Raw genomic sequence first — 25,631 nt, forward strand, 5'->3', positions numbered from 1 at the left:
ACTTCTGGGCTCAATAGCATACTTTCAAACAATATTACTGAACATTGACTATGGCAAATATTGTATATTAATAGATCATGTATGCAAGTAATTCGAAACCACAATGTGCTAACAGAAAAACATTCACATTGTAAATTCATTAGTACACAGCCATTTCATAGTACCCTAACAGGGAGCAGGGATCACAGCTTGTAGGTCATGAATGGTGATAGCTATGTGGCATTTATGACAGGAGTGTTGGGCACACCAAGTATTGCAGCGAAATAAGTTGCTGGTGTGCCTCACTGCTTTGAGCAGTGTGTACTATTGTACAAACTGATCCTGAGAGGAGGAAAAATCCTGGGTCTCCTGGAAAGACATACACTTTTTCACAAGTATGTCTTCCATTCCTATACAGCTACCCTCACTCCATTGAGTAGTGTCCTCCTCGCTGGCGGCTCTCTTAAAACTAAGGAATCCCTGTAATTGTGAAGATTGTGTAAATGTAGTGTCCGCTTACACATTACTCTACATTGGACTCCACTTCAGTGAAGCTAGTCAGATGAAGAAAGGTAGTTTAGAGTCCAGTGAGGTAGAGGATTAAATGTATTCTTTTAACAGACTACACAGACACATTCCAGACACCTTATCTAATCCAGGCTCTTGTGAGAACCAGCAGATGGCATATTGTAGGTATGGTACTAGGTAATAGCTTCTATAGCAGTGAGTTGTAAGCCACCAGAATAGCTGAGTTTCAGGGCTTATAGTTTGACCCTATTCTGCGTGCCACTCCAGGCAAACTGAGTAAGGATGCTAGGTTCAGGTCTTTAAATACACCACTGGGTACATGCACGGGCATCCTTGGAAACAATAGAAGCAATGGGGCAGCGCCATTGTCTTTGCCGACAATGACTGTCTGGTCAGTGACAGCAGTAAAGTTATGTAAAAGTCCACATATTTTCTCAGATTATCAACCACCATATGCAGATTTATTGTATAGCTACACATTTCAGAGATTGTGAGTTGTAAAAGTAGCAAAATAACCCTCTTTCCCAGCCTATGGGCAGGATTAGGGGTCCCAGTAGTTGCCTTTCACAGGTACTATTGGGAACAAAATCGATTTGTGCCAGATTAGTTTGAGCTCAGAGAATAAACTGAATAATTCTCAGTATTTTAACCAACAAATGTAGGTCCCTAAGGCATATTGCCGGCGCAACGGCAAAGGATATGTTCCCTTTTAGTTATCAGCAGGTCCATGACCTATAAGGAGCTATTCGGTATACATGCAGGCGGTCCACTGCAACAGTTAAGAATAGCAGCAGTAAGTTGCACCACTGATTCATGCCTCTTCCAATTCCTATATGTCACAGATCTCCATTGTAGCCCTGACATGAGCTACAGGTTTGTAGATAAAAGTGTGATCCACCCAATGTATGTGAGACCAACGTTCATGCGGTGAACTGTTCATGATAAGTCCATTTCTTCTATGAAGCTTAAAACTACACTGATTAGAATGAACAAGATTTACAAACACCAGCTGAATGCTATTCAGCTGTACTTTACAAAAGATCTTAGTATCCCTATTGAGCATGGACAAAGTGTGGTGTGCTTTAAAATCTGTAGGGGTTTTATTTGGTTTGGCATCTTAACTATCCTGGCTTCTCTTATTCTTCACATATTATGATACAGATGAAATATCAGTGAGCAACCCATCACCACCTAGAGTCTTCAAAGCATGCATCTCAATAATGGTCTTATGGAGTTCCTCCCCATTCAGAATCAAATCAAGAGTGTCCTGTTGTTCCTCTGACAACCTGTGAATCTTAGAGACTCCGTTGCCTTTCAGTTGGATGAGTCAGAGGCTGTAAATATAGCTTTTTTATGTAGTCATAAACTACCTTGTTAATTCCCTCCTTCATTTATTTTAATGTTATTTTATTTATAAAGTTTTATATAGCGCGAACTTGACCCAAGAGGGTATCAGAGCGCTTTACATTTAGGATCATTACGATAAGAGTTACATCAGTTACAAGAGCATAGAAAGGTACAGTACACAAAAATAATGTTGCAATAATTCGTAGGAGGAGGGGAAGGAAGGAGTCAGTAGTGGGCAGACGAGGAGGAACTGTGCCCAATGTACGGCTGGGTAGGTGACGGTCAGGGGGAAACCAGGGCTCATCTCCTCAATAACTGTCTAGCAGCTCCACCGGATATCAGCCATGTTGCTCAGGTCTCAGTGATCAGGGGAACCAATTTTGAGTTTATTTGATTTGATAAGTTTATATAGCGTTGGCTAGCCTTAGAGGTATCAGAGCGCTTAACCAGAGGATAGTTGCATTACAAGGCACATCTAAAAAGATTATATATAGCGCTGGCTAGACCCGGAGGTATCAGGGCGCTTAACCAGAGAATCGTTGCATTACAAGGTACATCTAAAAAGATTAAATATAGCGCTGGCTAGACCCGGAGGTATCAGAGCTCTTTACCAGAGGAACCTTGCGTTACACGTTACATCAATACCATAGCGTAGTAACGTAGTAAGGTACAATAGAGGGGAGGAAGGAGCCATAGCAGGGAGACGAGAAAGAACTGTGCCCAATGTCCGGCTGGGTAGGTGACGGTCGAGGGGGAAACCAGGGCCAATCTCCTCATTAGCTGTCTAGCAGCTCCACCGGGCATCAGCCATGTTGCTCAGGTCTCAGCATTCAGGATTAAAATAGCTTAGACAAAAGTCAAGAGAAGAATTCCCCTATTTGGCACGTCACCAGATAAACTCACAGATTCTTACTCACAACCAAACAATCAATCACCAGAACCAACACCATTGTCTTAACCAAATCTGGACTCGTAATTAAAAATTTCTATATTTTATTAGAAACAATGACATGATAAAAATTGTTTTTATAATAATCACCAGACAGTAAAATCCGCGCCCAATGTTGTATTTGTTGGACAGTTAACAAAAAAAGGAGTGTACAGTAAAAAAACATACAATAAAAAAAAAAATTGCACTAAACCAATTTCATCCTAAAAACCATTTAAGAACACTGGGAGAACACAAGTAAGAAAGATGTTTTCTAATCAAAATACAAAAGGAAGACAAATGATCTAGATCAACTATTCTCATTACAATGGATACTTAATGTTTGAATTTTCCGGAGAACAGATGTCATTCCGATCTATAGTCTCCCTTTTCAGATTGCGTCGACGCGTTTCGGTGGAGAACTAAAGATAGAAGACCACCTTCTTCAGGACAGTTAATTATGATCTCCCACAGTATAGAAAATCTAGACAAATCATAAAAATTGACATTAAAACCAAAAATACATACATTTTATATACCTATCTAAAATATACAATTGTGATTTACATCAATCCTCGCCATACATAGGTGTCAACAATTTTATAAAAAATCCCTATATCAGTTCCAGAAGTCTAACAGGGGCAACAGAGTCCATTAGAGGAGAGAAAGGTGTAGTTCTCCTGGTGATTCATCAACCACAACCATACATGTACTGCCAATCTTTAAAACAGCTATTCACAACACATCATCCATGCGCTCTTCTTATTTAAATAGAACAACAAGGTTTCTATTAGATGAGGGATATTACCTTCTATTCTAGCCAGTACATCCGAGCGGTAGGTACTCGTGGATTCCTTCCCTTATATCTCTTTACGGGAGTACGATAGATTCATAGGGAACATAAGGGTACACACCTCTTAATCTGAGAAGATAGAATTGGATATGATTATAGCTTCGTCTCTTAGCCTGCTAAAGGAGGATATATTACCCTCATATCTATCTTGTTATATATACCTGCCATCCTATGTATCCGTGTTAAAATGCGCTCGTGATATGAAGGTAGCGGGACCCGTTTAAACTGTAAGGAAAGTCCAAGCATAAATATCATATGGACCAACTGCCAGCCCCAAAACGACATTGTATATAAGGTCCACTTACTAAAAACAAGGAACATTCCCGTCTGTAAAACGTCTCTAAGATAAGGGAATACTCTATTATTTTAAGAGCATATCCGTCCTAAATATCCATACTTCATTAACAGATGTATTAGTTGGATCTCGATTGTGCAAGTATTCTCGAGATTCCAAAGATTTCTGTGAAGGATAGAAAATATGTGGATTAAATCTCTTATTGTTGCATACCTGTCACGATCCGCGCTCGGGTGGCGCTGAGTGACGCATCTCCTCTACCCCTGGACTACGGCCGAGCAACTCGGCGACCGCAAGAACTACATCCCCCAGAACTCCCGGTAGTTCCCGTCCCACGTGACAGTTCACGCTGCCGGAAACGCTGAAAAGCGGCCAATCCCGGAGAAGCAGTGCCGATGATTCTCTGAAGCCTTCGGTATCGGAAGACCCGACTGGGTGGTTCTCCTCAGCGGCTTGACTTCCAGACCACGAGAGACTCCGACCACGCCTCGACTACTACTTGTTCCTCGCTCGGCAGCCTGTGAGTATTGAGACAGCAACTGCCCGACTTTAGCCCTTTCGACTTAGACGCGGCCTCGAACCTCGAGGGAGTGCGCTAAGAGACAGACAACGCCCACGGATTTCCGGGCATCTCCACCTGGGGGTTTCGCTCCTCTGCTCCCGGCTCCTCCTGGAGCATTGAGTAGCAGCGCAACGCCACAGGCAGCGCCCACGGATTTCCGGGCATCTCCACCTGGGGGTTTCGCTCCTCTGCTCCCGGCTCCTCCTGGAGCATTGAGTAGCAGCGCAACGCCACAGGCAGCGCCCACGGATTTCCGGGCATCTCCACCTGGGGTCTCGCTCCTCTGCTCCCGGCTCCTCCCGGAGCATTGAGTAGCAGCGAAACGCCACAGGCAGCGCCCACGGATTTCCGGGCCCCAGCTTTCCCACAGTATCGCGCTCCTCGGCTCGAGACCTTGCGGAGCCTTGAGTAGCAGCGCAGACTCTTGACACAACCAATCTCCGCGACTCGGATCGCCACAGCGAGGTTCTTTCAGTTCCGTGACGTAACGGTGCTGGAGAACGTCGTGCGCTCAGAAAAGCGGAGAAGACAACCCTTCTCGTTTCCCCCCCACAGTTAGACGAAAAGAGACGACCGGTAAGAGAGCTACACACAAGGGGGAGCCTGGGGGAAAGGGTAAAGGGAGCCATCACTCATTGTGTGTTTGTCTATTCACAGGTCTCCCGCCCAGCCGTCCCTTTCCGTCCTTCCCTCGCTCACCTACCCCTTTCGTCCGAGTGTATTACACATCCGCCGGACTAGGGGCAGATGGGAGGTGGACCCCTTTAAGCTTCAGCGTCATCCTGAGGAGCGGAACCAGTGGGATCCCGACAGAATCATCGGCCCACGAATTATCTCCTCCCGATCACGCTGTCGTAGACCATGACCACCTTAGAAGACGTGGTAGCCGCTCTTGCCCTAGTGCAAGCAGAATTAGTCGCTTCTCGTTCAGACACAGCCGCTCTACATACACGGATAGATCGGCTCCAAAGGAACCCCTTCAATGCAGGGACCCCGTTCCCGTCAGCGACCCAACCAGTGGTGGTAGAAATGCCCACACACGTCCCGTTGGCCCCTCCTGAACGCTTCCATGGAGACATACAGAAGGTGCAAGTCTTCATGACCCAAGTCCTTTTACACTTCCATTGTAAGCCAAAACTCTTCCATACCAACCAAGCCCGGGTAGCCTTTCTCATCTCCTACTTGGCAGGGGACGCGGCTCAATGGGCGGTTCCCATAGTCCGTCGTGACGAAGCCCTGTTGTACGATTGGGATGCCTTCCGCATCGCCTTTGAAAGAACCTTTGACCGCAGAGCTGATACCTTCTCGGCTGACCGAGACCTGCTGAAACTACGGCAACACCCCAATGACTTCCTAGGCTACCTCAACAACTTTCGTCGGTTGGTGGCAGAAACCGACTGGCCAGAAACCAAACAGTCTGCCATCTTCTACGGAGGGCTAACGGACGAACTCAAGGACGTCATCGCCCAAATTGATCCCCAACCCCAGACCTGTTCGGCGATGGTGGACTTGGCCGCCCGTTTGGAGCATCGGCTCAGAGAACGAAAAGGGGACCAGAAGCGGAAGGATAAAACCCCGTTCCCCTACGACCATGCCCGAGCTTCGGAACAGGCGGCCTCCAAGTCTGAGGCCATGGAAATCGGAACGGTGAGAGCCTCGCTAACCCTGAGCGAACGTGATCACCGCCGTAAACAAGGCCTGTGTTTGTACTGTGGGAAGAAGGGGCACTTCCTTCGGGAATGTCCGGTGAGACCCAAGACGAGCAGAACACGCCCCGGACAATCAGCTATGGTCACAGAAGAAGGAATCGCGGGAAACTCCAGAGCTTGAAGGTACCGGAAGGGAAACCTCCAAGCCACCACTCCATCCCTTCCATGGAATCCGACACCTCTCAAGAACCAGATCACTTCTTCATCTCCCTGGAAGCAGTGATCAACCAGCAACCACAAACCATAAGAGCCATGATAGACTCCGGGGCTACCGGATGTTTCCTGGACAAACAAGAAGCAGAAAGGCTGGGGATTCAATTAACGCCGAAGGAACAGCCCGAACTCGTTTTTGCGGTCGACGGGAAGGAACTGGAGTCGGGACCCATCCGATTCGTCACCCCGTTTCTCTGGATAACCATAGGAGGGGACCATGGCGAGTGGTTGCAGTTGAACATAATACAAGCTCCCCGATGCAATCTGATCCTAGGTTTGCCGTGGTTACGGAAACACGAACCTACTATCGAATGGTCCACCAACACCATCTCGTTCCACTCCGCCTCATGCCAACAACGGTGCATCAGCCCTAATCCACACCCGAACACCTCTGCTCAACATGTGGCGACTGCCGCGGAAAAGGACGTGACGCTCCCTACCTGGTATCTACCTTATAAAGAGGTGTTCAATGTGCAGATGGCGGAAGAGCTACCCCCGCACCGAGAGTATGACTGCCGCATCGATCTAGTGCCAGGCGCGGTTGTTCCGTGTGGTAGGATATACGCCCTCACCGGGCCAGAAACTCTCCATTTGAAGGAGTATCTAGACACCTACCTCCGGTTGGGGTTCATCCGTCCCTCCCGGTCGCCCGCAGCGTCCCCGCTCTTCTTCATCCCGAAGACCAGTGGTGAGCTGAGATGTTGCATCGACTACCGCGCCCTCAATGCGCTGACGATTAAGAACAGATACCCCTTGCCACTGATTCCGGTTCTTTTGGAGCAAGTCCGCGAAGCACACATCTACACCAAGCTGGACCTCCGAGGGGCGTATCATCTGGTGAGAATGAGAGAAGGCGATGAGTGGAAAACCGCCTTCAAAACACGGTTTGGACTCTTCGAGTACTTAGTGATGCCCTTTGGACTGTGTAACGCCCCGGCGGCCTTCCAGTTTTTCCTCAATGAGGTACTACGTGAATTCCTGGATAGGTTCGTCGTGGTGTACATTGACGACATCCTGATATTTTCCACCACCCCGGAGGAGCACATCGTTCACGTCAGGCTCGTGCTACAAGCATTGAAAACCAACCGCCTCTTTTGTAAACTCACCAAATGCGAGTTCCATGTTACGACAGTGGAGTTTCTTGGAGTTCACCTAACCCCCACAGGACAGGTCATGTCCGTCCGAAAGGTGCAGGCGGTGGAACAATGGCCCCAGCCCCAGTCAGTCAAGGAAGTCCAAAGCTTCCTTGGCTTTGCGAATTTTTACCGCTGGTTCATTCACCACTTTTCTCACCTGGTATCACCTCTCACCAGACTAACACGAAAGAACGTGTCGTTCCACTGGTCTCCCGACGCCCAGCACTCGTTCGAACAGCTCAAGACGGCCTTTACATCCGCACCCATCCTGAGACACGCCCGGCCCGAGCTCCCCTTCATAGTGGAGACAGATGCGTCCGACGTCGCCGTGGGAGCTGTCCTATCCCAACGCCATCCAGACACCGGCCACCTCCACCCAGTGGCCTACATGTCCCGGAAATTGAACCCCGCCGAACGCAATTACTCTGTGTCCGAAAAAGAACTTCTTGCGATCCGGGAGGCGTTTGTGGAATGGCGACACTGGCTCATGGGAGCTCAGCACCAAATCACGGTTTTCACGGACCACAGAAACCTCCAGTTCCTGCGATCTGCTCGACATCTCTCTCCCCGGCAACGTAGATGGATGTTGTTCTTCGCAGAATACCACTTTATAGTCACCTACCAGCCTGGCTCACAAAACCAAAAAGCCGATGCCCTTTCCCGGCAAGGTACGACCAACATGCCGACAGCGGAACCTAAAAGGGCTATCCTGTCCCCAAGTCAAGTGGTAGGAGGGGTGACAACAGACACCTTTCTGAGGGCAGTGAAGCGCGGACTCGCCACATTCGCTTGGAGATCTTGGTTAAAAGGACACAAGGAATGGAGCCTACGACATGGCGTCCCCATGTGTGGCTCCAGAATGCTAATCCCCTCGCTTCCTCTGCAGAAGCTCGTTTTCCATTGGTGCCATGAACTACCCTGTGCAGGGCATACGGGAGGAACGAAAACCCTGGAGAAGGTATTAAGACAGTTCTGGTGGCCGTCAGTGAGACCAGATGTGTTGCTATGGGTAAAACGCTGTGACGTCTGTTCCCAAATGAAATCAGACCATCGTAAACCACAAGGCCTCCTACGTCCCCTTCCTACACCCCAGACACCATGGGAAAGAATCTCGGTGGACTTCATCGTTGGATTGCCCAAAGACCAAAACTGTACCACTATCGTGGTGGTGATCGACTACCTTACCAAAATGGGACACTTTCTACCGTGTAAGCAGGTACCCACGGCAGGGGCATTGGCAAAGCTCCTGTTGGTGAACGTGGTGCGACTCCATGGCCTCCCTAGCAGCATTGTTTCAGACAGAGGGTCCCAGTTCACGGCGCGGTTTTGGAAGGTCTGGTGTGCCGAACTGGGCATTCAGTCATCCTTGTCCACCAGTTTCCATCCCCAGACCGACGGGCAGACCGAGAGGCTTAACCAAACCCTGAAACAGTTCCTCCGGTGTTATGTGGACAAGGCATCAAACGCCTGGGTGGACTGGTTGTGGGTTGCCGAGGTCGCCTACAACGACTCCGTCCATACATCCACACAACACACCCCTTTCTTTCTGTCCTCAGGGTACCATCCTCGATTCACCCCATTTAAACTCCCTCACACGAATCTCAGCGTTCCAGAGGTACAGGAAAGGCTTTCGGCGATTCGCCTAACCCTCACCAAGGCCCGTGAGAACCTGCGATTGGCCAAGGCCCGATACAAACTTCATGCAGACAAACGTCGCAGACCCGATCCTGTGTACCATAAAGGGGATAGGGTATGGCTATCCACAAAAAACATCAAATTCAAACGTCCTAGCGTCTTTAATCCGAAGTTCATAGGTCCGTATCCCGTGGTGAAACACGTCAACCCGGTATCAGTGCAACTGAAGCTCCCGAACCATTTACGCATTCACCCAGTCTTCCATGTCTCCTTGCTTAAGCCCTCGTTCAGTCCAGTGCGTAAGCTACCCGCTCCCGTATGGGTTCACCATGAACGCGAGTACGTGGTGCAACGCGTGCTGGACTCCAAAACTGTTCGGGGTAGACTTTGGTATCTTCTGGCCTGGAAGGGGTATGGCCCGGAGGAGAACTCCTGGGAGCCCGCTTCCTCCGTCCATGCTGCTCGCCTGGTGGCGGCTTTCCATCGCCGGTGTCCTGGCAAACCGGGTCCTGTCCTCAGCGCCCCGTGAGGGGTGAGGGGGGATGTGCTGTCACGATCCGCGCTCGGGTGGCGCTGAGTGACGCATCTCCTCTACCCCTGGACTACGGCCGAGCAACTCGGCGACCGCAAGAACTACATCCCCCAGAACTCCCGGTAGTTCCCGTCCCACGTGACAGTTCACGCTGCCGGAAACGCTGAAAAGCGGCCAATCCCGGAGAAGCAGTGCCGATGATTCTCTGAAGCCTTCGGTATCGGAAGACCCGACTGGGTGGTTCTCCTCAGCGGCTTGACTTCCAGACCACGAGAGACTCCGACCACGCCTCGACTACTACTTGTTCCTCGCTCGGCAGCCTGTGAGTATTGAGACAGCAACTGCCCGACTTTAGCCCTTTCGACTTAGACGCGGCCTCGAACCTCGAGGGAGTGCGCTAAGAGACAGACAACGCCCACGGATTTCCGGGCATCTCCACCTGGGGGTTTCGCTCCTCTGCTCCCGGCTCCTCCTGGAGCATTGAGTAGCAGCGCAACGCCACAGGCAGCGCCCACGGATTTCCGGGCATCTCCACCTGGGGTTTCGCTCCTCTGCTCCCGGCTCCTCCCGGAGCATTGAGTAGCAGCGAAACGCCACAGGCAGCGCCCACGGATTTCCGGGCCCCAGCTTTCCCACAGTATCGCGCTCCTCGGCTCGAGACCTTGCGGAGCCTTGAGTAGCAGCGCAGACTCTTGACACAACCAATCTCCGCGACTCGGATCGCCACAGCGAGGTTCTTTCAGTTCCGTGACGTAACGGTGCTGGAGAACGTCGTGCGCTCAGAAAAGCGGAGAAGACAACCCTTCTCGTTTCCCCCCCACAGTTAGACGAAAAGAGACGACCGGTAAGAGAGCTACACACAAGGGGGAGCCTGGGGGAAAGGGTAAAGGGAGCCATCACTCATTGTGTGTTTGTCTATTCACAGGTCTCCCGCCCAGCCGTCCCTTTCCGTCCTTCCCTCGCTCACCTACCCCTTTCGTCCGAGTGTATTACACATCCGCCGGACTAGGGGCAGATGGGAGGTGGACCCCTTTAAGCTTCAGCGTCATCCTGAGGAGCGGAACCAGTGGGATCCCGACAATACCTATGTATATAGTTCTCGATGAACTCAGCATTAATATACAAAATATATGACTACCTCTATCCTATTAATGGCATGTCCATATTATTTATGTTTAGTCCCCAAAAAATACTATTAAAACAAAACTGGCGGCTGAACCACATGCAATGGGATTCTTTTAACCATTTACGGCAAATGGACGGGAATGTTCCTTGTTTTTAGTAAGTGGAACTTATATACAATGTCGTTTTGGGGCTGGCAGTTGGTCCATATGATATTTATGCTTGGACTTTCCTTACAGTTTAAACGGGTCCCGCTACCTTCATATCACGAGCGCATTTTAACACGGATACATAGGATGGCAGGTATATATAACAAGATAGATATGAGGGTAATATATCCTCCTTTAGCAGGCTAAGAGACGAAGCTATAATCATATCCAATTCTATCTTCTCAGATTAAGAGGTGTGTACCCTTATGTTCCCTATGAATCGTACTCCCGCAAAGAGATATAAGGGAAGGAATCCACGAGTACCTACCGCTCGGATGTACTGGCTAGAATAGAAGGTAATATCCCTCATCTAATAGAAACCTTGTTGTTCTATTTAAATAAGAAGAGCGCATGGATGATGTGTTGTGAATAGCTGTTTTAAAGATTGGCAGTACATGTATGGTTGTGGTTGATGAATCACCAGGAGAACTACACCTTTCTCTCCTCTAATGGACTCTGTTGCCCCTGTTAGACTTCTGGAACTGATATAGGGATTTTTTTATAAAATTGTTGACACCTATGTATGGCGAGGATTGATGTAAATCACAATTGTATATTTTAGATAGGTATATAAAATGTATGAATTTTTGGTTTTAATGTCAATTTTTATGATTTGTCTAGATTTTCTATACTGTGGGAGATCATAATTAACTGTCCTGAAGAAGGTGGTCTTCTATCTTTAGTTCTCCACCGAAACGCGTCGACGCAATCTGAAAAGGGAGACTATAGATCGGAATGACATCTGTTCTCCGGAAAATTCAAACATTAAGTATCCATTGTAATGAGAATAGTTGATCTAGATCATTTGTCTTCCTTTTGTATTTTGATTAGAAAACATCTTTCTTACTTGTGTTCTCCCAGTGTTCTTAAATGGTTTTTAGGATGAAATTGGTTTAGTGCAATTGTTTTTTTTATTGTATGTTTTTTTACTGTACACTCCTTTTTTTGTTAACTGTCCAACAAATACAACATTGGGCGCGGATTTTACTGTCTGGTGATTATTATAAAAACAATTTTTATCATGTCATTGTTTCTAATAAAATATAGAAATTTTTAATTACGAGTCCAGATTTGGTTAAGACAATGGTGTTGGTTCTGGTGATTGATTGTTTGGTTGTGAGTAAGAATCTGTGAGTTTATCTGGTGACGTGCCAAATAGGGGAATTCTTCTCTTGACTTTTGTCTATCGGTGCTCTACCCCTATTTGCGGCAGAGAGACCCTCTCTTTTACGTTGTTATATTGTTAAAATAGCTTAGACCCGAAGGTATCAAAGCGCTTTATATGATATCCTAATTGTTCCAAGATTACACCAGTTATAGGTTACATCGGTTGCAGGGAGAGCATATAGAGATCTTTGAGGACGAGATCAGAGGAAACGTAGAGGGGTAAGGGGTGGGGTAACAGGGTAGGGGGGAGATACGACAGAAAGACGAAGGGAAAAATCAGCCCAAAGTATATCCCTCATACTCTTCAATTAACGATAAATTAGCCACGACAAAAATTATGACAGGTCTTGAGGAGCTGTTGGTTGAAAGGTAGGTGAGTCTTTGGGTATGAGATTTATATAGCGCTGGCTAGACCCGAATGTATCAGAGCGCTAAACAGGAGGTTCCAAAAACGTTACAAAATTGACATCAATAAAAAATTACATCAGTTACTAATATAACTTTTAAAGAACATAGATGAATCACATATTCAGTGTCATAATAGGTGATCTGAGTGGGGGGGGGGATGTTGGGAGTGCATCACTAGCCTCGCTAGTCTGAGCTCACAGAGCCAGTCCATGTAGTCCGTTGTGGTTGGAGGGGCTTCTGTCTTTGCTGCAGTCCTGTTTAGGGAGAAGGGGTGGGTGGAGGCCAATTTGGTGGTGGTCGATTGCCGGGAGGTCCGCCATATTAAGGTCAGGCATATGAGGCATGACTGAGGTTGGTGAGGTGAAAGGGCTTGATGGGATTAGGCAAGGAGGATAATTATGGGCTGTACACAGGGCCCCACTCTATGTCAGAAGAGCTTTCGATTTTAATAACGATGAGGCGAGGGCCACCATCTTGGGGTCAGGCACATTCCGGCGCAGAGTTACCCGGTGTCAATCTCCCGCTCTAACGGCCTTCGGACCGTATCCCCAGGGGTCCGCTCCTCTGCACTCCATCCTGGCTGGCCAACTGAAGACTCTACCTGTCTGGCGTGTTAGGAGGCCACATGTCAGGAAGAGCTCCCCGTTTCGTGAGTACCTCACTTCCGGGATTGCAGAGGAGGGTAGTCGCTGCGGTAATTGAATCGCCTCTCACAGTGGGACAGTCAGCGCTCAGTAGCGGATTTCATGTTCACCATAATCCGATTCTCGTTTTTTATGGCTGTTACATGTGTGGAAGACCATTTTTTTTTCTTATGCCCCTGTCAACACGGATTTAATGCCCTCCCTGTGCAGCAATTGCTCTTCCTTCTTTAATGGAATGGATCCAGTGTTTCCTGGTTATGTGCTGCTAGAAGACCTTATGATGCCCAGGGTTCTAGAATTCCATTTCTTCAATCTGTAATTCAGTCGCCGCCGTTACATTTGCTGTGTTAGCATTCACCTTAATAGGTTGAATGGCAGCGCGTGGGTCATGCTCCATAATTCATATCCACACAACACCTCCGAGTTAGGAGCCACCGACCCTGCAGGGCGGCCTCTGAAGGCGGGCACGGAGACGCCCGTCAATTTCACCACATGAAACACAGAGAGAGAGGCCCGTTTCTGGAGATAAGCGCCTTTATTTCAGGAAATGCAGCAACATGCTTTCTCAGTCCAACATGTTACGGGGTTAGCCTTGATCACGGAGAGAAAGCTCAAACACAAGTGCATATCTGCGTGCATTATTATAGGTGAATTGGTGTCACATGACTCATAGTCCTACATCATCCAAAATGCAACGGGAAAGGCAAGTGAATGTTGGTTAATTAGAAACAGTTCTTGTTATTTAGGCAACAGTGATCCATTGCTCAAAGTCATTTCCCGTACTTTGCATCTTAATTTCAATTTGTGTGGACATTTAGACACCAATGTTTCGTCGCCAGCTGATGCTGGATAAACCTTTATCCTGAACAAAAGCTCACATCCCCAGAACGATTGAAGTGGGGAATTCCTCACACCAAATCCCTTCCGTCGCCGCCGTTACATTTGCTGTGTTAGCATTTACCTTAATAGGTTGAATGGCAGCGCGTGGGTCATGCTCCATAATTCATATCCACACAACACCTCCGAGTTAGGAGCCACCGACCCTGCAGGGCGGCCTCTGAAGGCAGGCACAGAGACGCCCGTCAATTTCACCACATGAAACACAGAGAGAGAGGCCCGTTTCTGGAGATAAGCACCTTTATTTCAGGAAATGCAGCAACATGCTTTCTCAGTCCAACATGGTTCGGGGTTAGCCTTGATCACGGAGAGAAAGCTCAAACACAAGTGCATATCTGCGTGCATTATTATAGGTGAATCGGTGTCACATGACTCATAGTCCTACATCATCCAAAATGCACCGGGAAAGGCAAGTGAATGTTGGTTAATTAGAAACAGTTCTTGTTATTTAGGCAACAGTGATCCATTGCTCAAAGTCATTTCCCGTACTTTGCATCTTAATTTCAATTTGTGTGGACATTTAGACACCAATGTTTCGTCGCCAGCTGATGCTGGATGAACTTTTATCCTGAATAAAAGCTTACATCCCCAGAACGATTGGAGTGGGGAATTCCTCACACCAAATCCCTTCCGTCGCCGCCGTTACATTTGCTGTGTTTGCATTTACCTTAATAGGTTGAATGGCAGCGTTCATGCTCCATAATTCATATCCACACAACACCTCCGAGTTAGGAGCCACAGACCCTGCAGGGCGGCCTCTGAAGGCGGGCATGGAGACGCCCGTCAATTTCACCACATGAAACACAGAGAGAGAGGCCCGTTTCTGGAGATAAGCGCCTTTATTTCAGGAAATGCAGCAACATGCTTTCTCAGTCCAACATGTTTCGGGGTTAGCCTTCATCACGGAGAGAAAGCTCAAACACCAGTGCATATCTGCGTGCATTATTATAGGTGAATCGGTGTCACATGACTCATAGTCCTACATCATCCAAAATGCACCGGGAAAGGCAAGTGAATGTTGGTTAATTAGAAACAGTTCTTGTTATTTAGGCAACAGTGATCCATTGCTCAAAGTAATTTCCCGTACTTTGCATCTTAATTTTAATTTGTGTGGACATTTAGACACCAATGTTTTGTCGCCAGCTGATGCTGGATAAACCTTTATCCTGAACAAAAGCTCACATCCCCAGAATGATTGGAGTGGGGAATTCCTCACACCAAATCCCTTCCGTCGCCGCCGTTACATTTGCTGTGTTAGCATTTAACTTAATAGGTTGAATGGCAGCGCGTGGGTAATGCTCCATAATTCATATCCACACAACACCTCCGAGTTAGGAGCCACCGACTCTGCAGGGCGGCCTCTGAAGGCGGGCATGGAGAAGCCCGTCAATTTCACCACATGAAACACAGAGAGAGAGGCCCGTTTCTGGAGATAAGCGCCTTTATTTCAGGAAATGCAGCAACATGCTTTCTCAGTCCAACATGTTTCGGGGTTAGCCTTGATCACGGAGAGAAAGCTCAAACACAAGTGCATATCTGCGTGCATTATTATAGGTGAATCGGTGTCACATGACTCATAGTCCTACATCATCCAAAATGCACCGGGAAAGGCAAGTGAATGTTGGTTAATTAGAAACAGTTCTTGTTATTTAGGCAACAGTGATCCATTGCTCAAAGTAATTTTCCGTACTTTGCATCTTAATTTTAATTTGTGTGGACATTTAGACACCAATGTTTTGTCGCCAGCTGATGCTGGATAAACCTTTATCCTGAACAAAAGCTCACATCCCCAGAATGATTGGAGTGGGGAATTCCTCACACCAAATCCCTTCCGTCGCCGCCGTTACATTTGCTGTGTTAGCATTTAACTTAATAGGTTGAATGGCAGCGCGTGGGTAATGCTCCATAATTCATATCCACACAACACCTCCGAGTTAGGAGCCACCGACCCTGCAGGGCGGCCTCTGAAGGTGGGCATGGAGACGCCCGTCAATTTCACCACATGAAACACAGAGAGAGAGGCCCGTTTCTGGAGATAAGCGCCTTTATTTCAGGAAATGCAGCAACATGCTTTCTCAGTCCAACATGTTTCGGGGTTAGCCTTGATCACGGAGAGAAAGCTCAAACACAAGTGCATATCTGCGTGCATTATTATAGGTGAATCGGTGTCACATGACTCATAGTCCTACATCATCCAAAATGCACCGGGAATGGCAAGTGAATGTTGGTTAATTAGAAACAGTTCTTGTTATTTAGGCAGCAGTGATCCATTGCTCAAACTCATTTCCCGTACTTTGCATATTAATTTCAATTTGTGTGGACATTTAGACACCAATGTTTCGTCGCCAGCTGATGCTGGATAAACCTTTATCCTGAACAAAAGCTCACATCCCCAGAACGATTGGAGTGGGGAATTCCTCACACCAAGTCCCTTCCGACGCCGCAGTTACATTTGCTGTGTTTGCATTTACCTTAATAGGTTGAATGGCAGCGCGTGGGTCATGCTCCATAATTCATATCCACACAACACCTCCGAGTTAGGAGCCACTGACCCTGCCGGGCGGCCTCTGAAGGCGGGCACGGAGACGCCCATCAATTTCACCACATGAAACACAGAGAGAGAAGCCCGTTTCTGGAGATAAGCGCCTTTATTTCAGGAAATGCAGCAACATGCTTTCTCAGTCCAACATGTTTCGGGGTTAGCCTTGATCACGGAGAGAAAGCTCAAACACAAGTGCATATCTGCGTGCATTATTATAGGTGAATCGGTGTCACATGACTCATAGTCCTACATCATCCAAAATGCACCGGGAAAGGCAAGTGAATGTTGGTTAATTAGAAACAGTTCTTGTTATTTAGGCAACAGTGATCCATTGCTCAAAGTCATTTCCCGTACTTTGCATCTTAATTTCAATTTGTGTGGACATTTAGACACCAATGTTTCGTCGCCAGCTGATGCTGGATAAACCTTTATCCTGAACAAAAGCTCACATCCCCAGAACGATTGGAGTGGGGAATTCCTCACACCAAATCCCTTCCGTCGCCGCCGTTACATTTGCTGTGTTTGCATTTACCTTAATAGGTTGAATGGCAGCGCGTGGGTCATGCTCCATAATTCATATCCACACAACGCCTCCGAGTTAGGAGCCACAGACCCTGCAGGGCGGCCTCTGAAGGCGGGCACGGAGACGCCCGTCAATTTCACCACATGAAACACAGAGAGAGAGGCCCGTTTCTGGAGATAAGCGCCATTATTTCAGGAAATGCAGCAACATGCTTTCTCAGTCCAACATGTTTCGGGGTTAGCCTTGATCACGGAGAGAAAGCTCAAACACAAGTGCATATCTGCGTGCATTATTATAGGTGAATCGGTGTCACATGACTCATAGTCCTACATCATCCAAAATGCACCGGGAAAGGCAAGTGAATGTTGGTTAATTAGAAACAGTTCTTGTTATTTAGGCAACAGTGATCCATTGCTCAGTCATTTCCCGTACTTTGCATCTTAATTTCAATTTGTGTGGACATTTAGACACCAATGTTTCGTCGCCAGCTGATGCTGGCTAAACCTTTATCCTGAACAAAAGCTCACATCCCCAGAACGATTGGAGTGGGAAATTCCTCACACCAAATCTTTTCCGTCTACATATATAGATATTCCCACAAGAGAAATCCGGCGAAAAGGATATCACACAAGCCCACAAGGTTGATTCAGCAGGTGAAGTTTATTCCTGGCAGCCAGGACAACGCGTTTTGACCATGTCCGTGGTCTTGGTCACAATATATATATATATATATATATAACACCTTTTTTAAACTTTAGTTAAGTTTTATTAATTACCTAATACTTTACCATATGGAAATCTCCACCCTGTTAGCGAAAGTGTCTGCCAAGTGTGCAAAACATTTAATACGGTTGTAAAGTTAGTACTAGTAGTAACTTTGCAGTCATATTTGATGCTTTTACTGTCTTCGCCCTTTGTTTCAGGGCTGGAGACATGTAGGTCTACATTTTTGATTAAGTTTACACTTAGAAATTGTGACTAGCCAAAAGTAGTAAAGTTACTCATAAGTGTAATAGTAAATGTACACATGTAGATTTACTCACATCTGAGTTTACCTTTGTGAATAAGCCCTCAATGTATTAAATTGCAATGTGGAAGATTCTCCATCCATGAAATCTGATAAGACATTCTTTACTTTCTTGTTGTAATTAGAAGGCAATCTGAAACACAATTTTGAATAAGCAGGCTTACTTTTCTGTATTATGCAGCAACTTATCACAATGGTTGGGAAATGTCCTCCTGAAACCATCCTATTTGTAATGCTGCTAGAAGCATTGAACAAACAATGACAAAGCCGTACTCGCACAGAAAGCCTATGCTCCTCACAACACATTTCATATGTATGTGCATCTGAAATTAAAGTTTAGTTTTGTCTGTTTGCTATTGTGGATAGAATATACCGCTTTTTTACGCATCCTTTTTCCCCGCAGGGAATTACAACTTGGTGGTTACAATGACCGCATTGTAACCATGTATTCCATTACCCCGCAAGTCGTAACAACGACTTGCGGAGGGGGGGGGTGCTGGATGTTGGAATAGTATAAATTACTATTTCAACTCCAGTCTGTGCAGACAGTAGGAAAGGTGTTGGATTTCAAGTCCAACACCTTCTGCCCCCTCCGCAAGTTGTTGTTCCGACTTGCGGAGTAATGGTATGCGTGGTTACAACGCGGTTGTTGTAACGACTGTGTTGTAATTCCCTTTGGGGAAAAGTTTTCATGGTTAACGATGTTTACCTTGTGGATATAATGGGATGTGTAGTTTTGGTGGTGTGGGCATTATGGTACATATGTGATGATTCTGCAGCATTAGAATGTCAAGAGACACAGAATAATGTGTGGTTATCTGAACTTTCAATGCATGTTGCCAAGCAAAAAACACACACACACACACACACATGCATATGCCTCAGGGCCAATAAGGGCTCCAAATACTATCAGATTGATAAACTTCTGTGGTTGGCTGTGTAAACCTTGTGTTCTATATGACAACCATGGCTAAAAACTACACTGCACTGATGGCATCATTTTGATGAGTGCCATTCAAGATCACGCTTAAGCACTGTTTGTATCTGCTCTTTCTTTCTCTGCGGTCTCTGTCTACTCACTCAATATCACCATTCTGTCTTCTCTTTTCCAGAGGATCTGCAAGAATTAGGGATGGATTGTTTCTACAACAATCGGCGTGTAGTTGCCTGGGCTGACGTCATCTTCCTGTGTTGCCTGCCATCCCATTTGCCCAGCATCTGTTCAGAATTACGCACAAACCTCCCAGAATCCTGTATAGTCTACAGCCTGGTCTCTGCTGTACCCATCCCCAGGTAACAACCTCTCTACAGCTTCATGTCTACCCATCTCTTCCTCTTTAATTGCTCCATTAAATAGGGTTAGCCAACTCACCAGAATTAAAATGATTCAATAACATATTAAACACAGCGATTCATCTGGACTCGTTTGATAAAGCTTTACAGTTTGAAAGCTGCCATCAGTTTGAAAGCTGCCATTTGTTGGTGCCTCAGCAGCTACAGTATTAGGTTAAATCTGTTAAGTGAATTTTCAACATGTGTTCATACCTGCACAATACTCCAAATCTTGGGAATCAAGCAAGTAAGACCCATCCCTCCCATTCTGGCACCTTTCTGTTTTGACTTATGCCCTCAATCTCCACAAACACTCTCCCCATCTAGTAGCTCCCCCTGTTCTTTGTTGGAGACTGCCTCCAACTGAGATCTAATATTCCTTGATTTTATGTTACTCTACCCCGAAGAGCGCAAGTGCTCTACTTTAAATGCAATGCCATGGTTACACTTTACTTCTGCTCTTCACTTTGTAAAATGGTAAAAAGTTTGCTTATAATTCTTGGGACCCTCAAGTAGAGCAGACTAGTACGTTTTCAAAATTCTTTGGACCGGAAGACTAGCACCTGGCCCCTGTCTGATTTGAAGTCTAGACCTAAAATTGTCAATAGACAAAGCAAATGTATCCATAGCTAAATGATTCCAGTGTCGAATGAGCCATTCAGTTGTGGATGGTATCACCTCTTTTCCCCTGGGAGAGGCTGTTGTCTGTTAGGTTCCCAGGAGTACTTATGCGATCTATCAGCCCTTCCTAGAGAGCTGCCAAAAGTGCCCGGAAACTGGGCTTACCAGCAGGGTCATGTATGGAATGTGAGGGAGAGCAACAAAATATCTTTTGTTGACCATCAAAAGAATATCTTACCGGTACTTATGTAGTTTAGTGGATCTAAAGACAATATGCCGGGCCTTCACAAAGGAGGAGCAGACAAGGCTATTTGCTCTAGGCACTGCTCTCTTTAGGGTCTTCTGGTGCCCCTGCTAAAGGTTGTATATTCACAATAAGGCAAGTAACCTCAGCCATTGTCAGGTGTTACCATACAACCTTGAAGGGCCATTCATTCCAGTTGGGACCTGAGCCCCACAAAACTTCTGACAAGCCTGACAGTATGCACCAATGTGCCGTCTCCCCCACAACACTGCAGCAGCGGTCATAGTTAGCTCAGTCCCATTTGTGGTATATGTAGCACCACTGTAATAGCAACTGGCAGTGCACCACCTTTCCTGTCCCACTGGCCCACATAAGGTTATCTATTGTTGCTGAGTTCACTAGCAAACTCTTGCTCCCAGCTTGTTTGGCTAGCTCTACTATTACCCCATTTATTTGCAGTGGCAAAATATAGAGATTAGAAATTAGGCACTTGGCATTATCTTTACCCTAAAATAAATAACTTTATCAAAGGTCTATTCTCCATTTTTGTTACGGTCAGATTGAATACTCAATGTCAAACTTGGCAATAATAGAACTGTTCTTTTTCAGCTAGGCTGAAGTCAGCTTTTTATTGTTCAAAGGGCTTAGTAGTGTCATCTTTATACATTCATCCAATTTCTGTAACCCTTTCTCGTTCCCTTGGTGATGAAAGCTTGGGTTAAGTTGGGAGTGGATCATCCTGTTTAAACAGAGACAGGAAGGCTTCAGGCTTCCTACAGGGCTGACCTTGTCCCTTTTCATCAAAGTTGCTGTAGTGTTGGCTTGAGTTAAGTTGAAAACATGTTTTTCTACTTCAAGTTTGAAGCTCGCAGCCTCAGGGAGCCCTAAATAGTTTGTGAAAGGGCATCCTCTTTTTTTTTTTTTTAAATAACATTTTTATTGATTTTGCCATAATCACAGACAGAGCAACATGTGTGCCAGCAGCACCATATAACACTTTTTCATAGGTAAAGTATAATAAATTGCGTTTACAATTTCAACGCTTCTCTGAGTTCGTTTTTCCTCAGTGCCAAGTCCACCACCGGGGATGTACATAGGTTCCCCCGGTACCCATTCCACGCTTTCCATTTCTTATCCCACTTCTTGGGGCATCCTCGAATTATGAACACTTCCTTTTCTGCTATCATGCATCTAACCAACTCCTGTACCAGAAAGGGCATCCTCTTAATCAACCTCTAAGCAACTGCTTTGGCGACATTCAAGTTATAAATAGTGTTATCTTCATGCACACCTTGGTACTCTCCAGCATGCCAGAAGCTACAAATAATGTACTGCCAGGTAAAGGACAAATTGAGTCTGTTGATGTGTAGCTCTGCTACATAATAAAGGATTCAATACTGATATTCTACTCAATGAAACAGTCAACAATTTAGATAAGCCATAACAGCACATTTTAACTTTCTTACTTTTAATATCATGTGCTTTCTCAAAATTCCAACAAGTAGTTAGAATACATCTGCGCTGTGGTTTTGCAGTTAATCATGACAGTGAAAGATTTATGGGGTCATTTATGTTAGCAGGCGCAGTAATATCGCCGCCAATCAGCAGTGCTCCAGTCTTGCCAAACACATGGCTTCTCAGCTCTCTATTTAGAGTTGGGGAAGGCACTAGCTTTACCCCAGTGGTGACTCAGCTGGGCCACTGGTGTGAACCTCTGACCTGACAGCCAGTCCTCCACTTTGCCACTAGGTCACAGTGAAGGCTGCCCCACCCTATTTGAAATGAAGCGACTGCCACTCGTTTCCCCTATCCAGGACCGAGCATGGGAAGACACACACAAGTTCTCATGCACAGGGAGAAAGCTCCCTGCATGTTGGGCCATTCTGATTTTCTTTATACATCACTCCCAAGTTTAGGATTTGTTTTTCAGAAAACAAAATATTTTGATGACCAGGCTCATCAAACATGGTGTCCACACGGTAAATAATGAGTGCCTTCAGTGCTGCAGCTCTATTGAAGGCATAAATCTCCATCCTTGCCTTGTAAGGATGTCTAAATATGGCCGGTCTTCCACCAAGTGAATGGAGGCCATAGTCCCGGCAGATGTGGCGGGCTGGCAAGCCACCAACTAGGCTATAAATGAGGCCATAATTCAAAATCTATACTGAGCCCCACATGGCCATTAATAAATATGAATCGAAAGAACATAACATACACATTAATCTATTGTGTTCGAGTATTTATCTAATTTCCTATTTCATTAACTTATTTTCAATTATATTGATGATCTTATCTTTCTGGTACAGATGACACAGATACATAAAACAATTAACACAATTGACATAAATCAAAAGATACAAAAATGACCCAAAAAAACTTTTTTTAAAGACATTTTGAAGATCCAGAACGTGTCGATATCAGTGAGTTATAGATATAGAGTCCACATATATACTCTCAACAATCAAGGTATTACCCCATATTCTCACATGGGGTTTCAAGGGCATTTTTGCGATCATTTCTCTACCTAAACAATCCACATTCCTTCCTTTTGCATGGGTCAAGTTTTTCAGGTTTCATAACTGAAATATATAGTTGTACGCAGAGAAGGTTCTCTTTTCTTCCCCAAGAAACTGCCAACGCGTTTCGACCTAAAAAAACTATGGGGTGTATGTAAAGTTTTTTACGCGGTCATCATCAGGGCACTATATCACTCATTCAATATGGATACAAAAAGAAAACAACATGTATTTACAATTATATACTTGAATGTTTTTTTATTAGGCACATCAAGTCCTCTATCATGGTGATATTGTGCCTTTCATATTATGTAAAATGGCGAACTTGGATCATTTGTGAATATAAAACTGTGAATATAAAACACTCTCTCTATGTCCAGTGCAACTCGAGGAGGAAACCACGTGTTTGTGCTAGGTGTATGCACAACCCGGTATCTATATCAATTAAAAAGAATGGGATGTATTACACGATCTCAGTAAATGGTACAGTTCCTTGGATCGCATGTGAGGCCGCCCTGTTGCCACCTCTGCATCAGGGAACCCGAGGTGGTAGCTTCGGTTCTGAATTTGAAACGAAGGAAAAACCCTTTTGTAATTTCAAACATTTTCTTATTCAGCAACCAAAGGGAAACCTAGATTTTTAACTTTTTTGGCTGCCGCTCCCCCTAATTATTTCCGATCTTCCTTTTGTTCAAGGCTCCCAATTCAGGATTCAATCCTGGGCTGGATATACGTGTAATCCTACATTCATTGCTCAAACCGGTCCTCACGCCATTACTAGCAGTGCCGATACGGTTCCATGATGGACATGGAATCTTCCGGGCACACACTTCCAATTCTGGATCCTCAAAATGTCTTTGTAAAAAAATGTTTTGTGCCATTTTTTATCTTTAGATTTATGTTAATTGTGTTAATTGTTTTATGTATCTGTGTTATCTGATCCAGAAATATAAGATTATCAAAAAACTGTAAAATATATTGAAAATAAGTTTATGAAATAAGAAATGAGATAAATACTCAAACACACTAGATTAATGTGTGTGTTGTGTTTGTTCGATTAATATTTATCAATTGCCATGTGGGCCTCCGTATAGATTTTGTATTGATCCCTCCCCCTTGAGTAGGCCTTACTGGTTCACCCCCCATTATGTTTATATAAATAAGCCCATAAGTATTATTTTTCATGGTGATGGGAACCATCTGCAGAAGATCTGAGTGTGCAGTTGATATGAGTTGGATCCTCCAATTCTCACGCCTTCACCGGGAAGACCTGGGCTTCCCAAAATGGAACTCAGAGTCCTCCATATAATGTACCATTACAGGCAAACTTACTGTCAATGTATGCACCGAGTACACACACAAACCAGTTACTGCCATGGATTATGCCACCCTAGGCACACATCCATTCTGCACATACATTCACTCTGCCCGCACTGCTCAGTACTGTATCCTTTCTGTATTGTGTCACTTACAAGCACACATTCTGCTAGTGAATATACATATATTCATGCACCCTGTTAGGAATGGGTTTTCTGGTTGGCTAGGGTGTGCACCTTAGCCAGGCAGAACCCACCACTCTAGTCAGGATAAGGGAGTTACACACCCAAGATAACCCCTGCTCACACCCTTGGTAGCTTGGCAGAGACTTCAGGCTTATCCCAGAGGCAATGTGCAAAGCGTTTGTGCAACACACACACACACACACACCAGTGACACACAAAATACACCACAAAAAGAGACTCTACACAGTGTTCTATAAAAAATATCACCTGTATTATATATAAAACACATTGACCACAATCACATCAATCACTTTGCCAACTAGACAGTTCCCATAACCCCATGTTTATTGTGCTACAGTAAATAGTTATACGTTGCACATGTCATCAGGGACAAGTCCTAAAAAAAGAAGTGGGGGGACGCTCCAAGTTAGGTGGTGTCACCGGAAGTGATGTCACGACAAGAAGTGACGTCACGAAATTTGCCGGCCTCCGTCTAAAATGTGGTGAATACATACAAGATACAAGTAGAGGTATAATACTTCAATAAGTGGCAGTCACTCAAAACACAAGAACACACTAATACACAGAACCCATTCCTCAGATTACACGGTTATTACAGACTCGGGCCGTAGGCACTACGGGCATCTGACGGGGTCCCTGGAAGTGACATGCTCGGCGTGTTGACTGCGCAACTCCTTGAAGCCTTGGCGCCCCGTCTGTGCTCTGAGAAAGGCTGGCAAGGGGAGGGCACGAGGTGGCAGGGGAGATTAGTCTGAGCCTCGGGTGCATTTGAAAGGCTATCATACGCTGCAGGTGCAGACTCGGGTACCGGCTAGATCTTTTGGGCAGGGGGGCCGGCGTCCACCCCCTAAAATAAGTGGGGGGACGCCGTCCACCCGCGTGGTACCCCGACTCGAGCCCTGCATGTCATAAAACCCTCATGGAAAACACCATCAATGTTCATATCATACCATCCCACTATATTACATCAGGATATAAAATGTAGCAGTTAGGTTAGGAAGGGAAACACCGGTCACCAGGTATCACCATAAATCATTGCTGGACATAAATCACCATATGTCATCAGAAAACCATAACCACTTTATATTGTAATTTACACGGGAACACCCAGTCCACTGGAACTCCTGCGTGCCTTTATC

At 45.8% G+C, this 25,631-nt stretch overlaps 1 protein-coding gene across 4 annotated transcripts in view; it reads left to right on the top strand.

Moving 5' to 3' along the window:
• Window positions 1-25,631, top strand: part of NOXRED1 (NADP dependent oxidoreductase domain containing 1) — a 153,933-nt gene that overhangs the window by 86,693 nt on the left and 41,609 nt on the right. For all 4 annotated transcript variants that reach the window (XM_085628060.1, XM_085628061.1, XM_085628062.1 and 1 more), the window contains one exon: window positions 19,369-19,549. In XM_085628060.1, the coding sequence (XP_085484186.1) occupies window positions 19,369-19,549 (181 nt within the window). The remainder of the gene's footprint in view (window positions 1-19,368; window positions 19,550-25,631) is intronic.

This window comes from Triturus cristatus, chromosome 9 (genome assembly GCF_964204655.1).
Source record: "Triturus cristatus chromosome 9, aTriCri1.1, whole genome shotgun sequence".
NCBI lineage: Eukaryota > Metazoa > Chordata > Amphibia > Caudata > Salamandridae > Triturus > Triturus cristatus.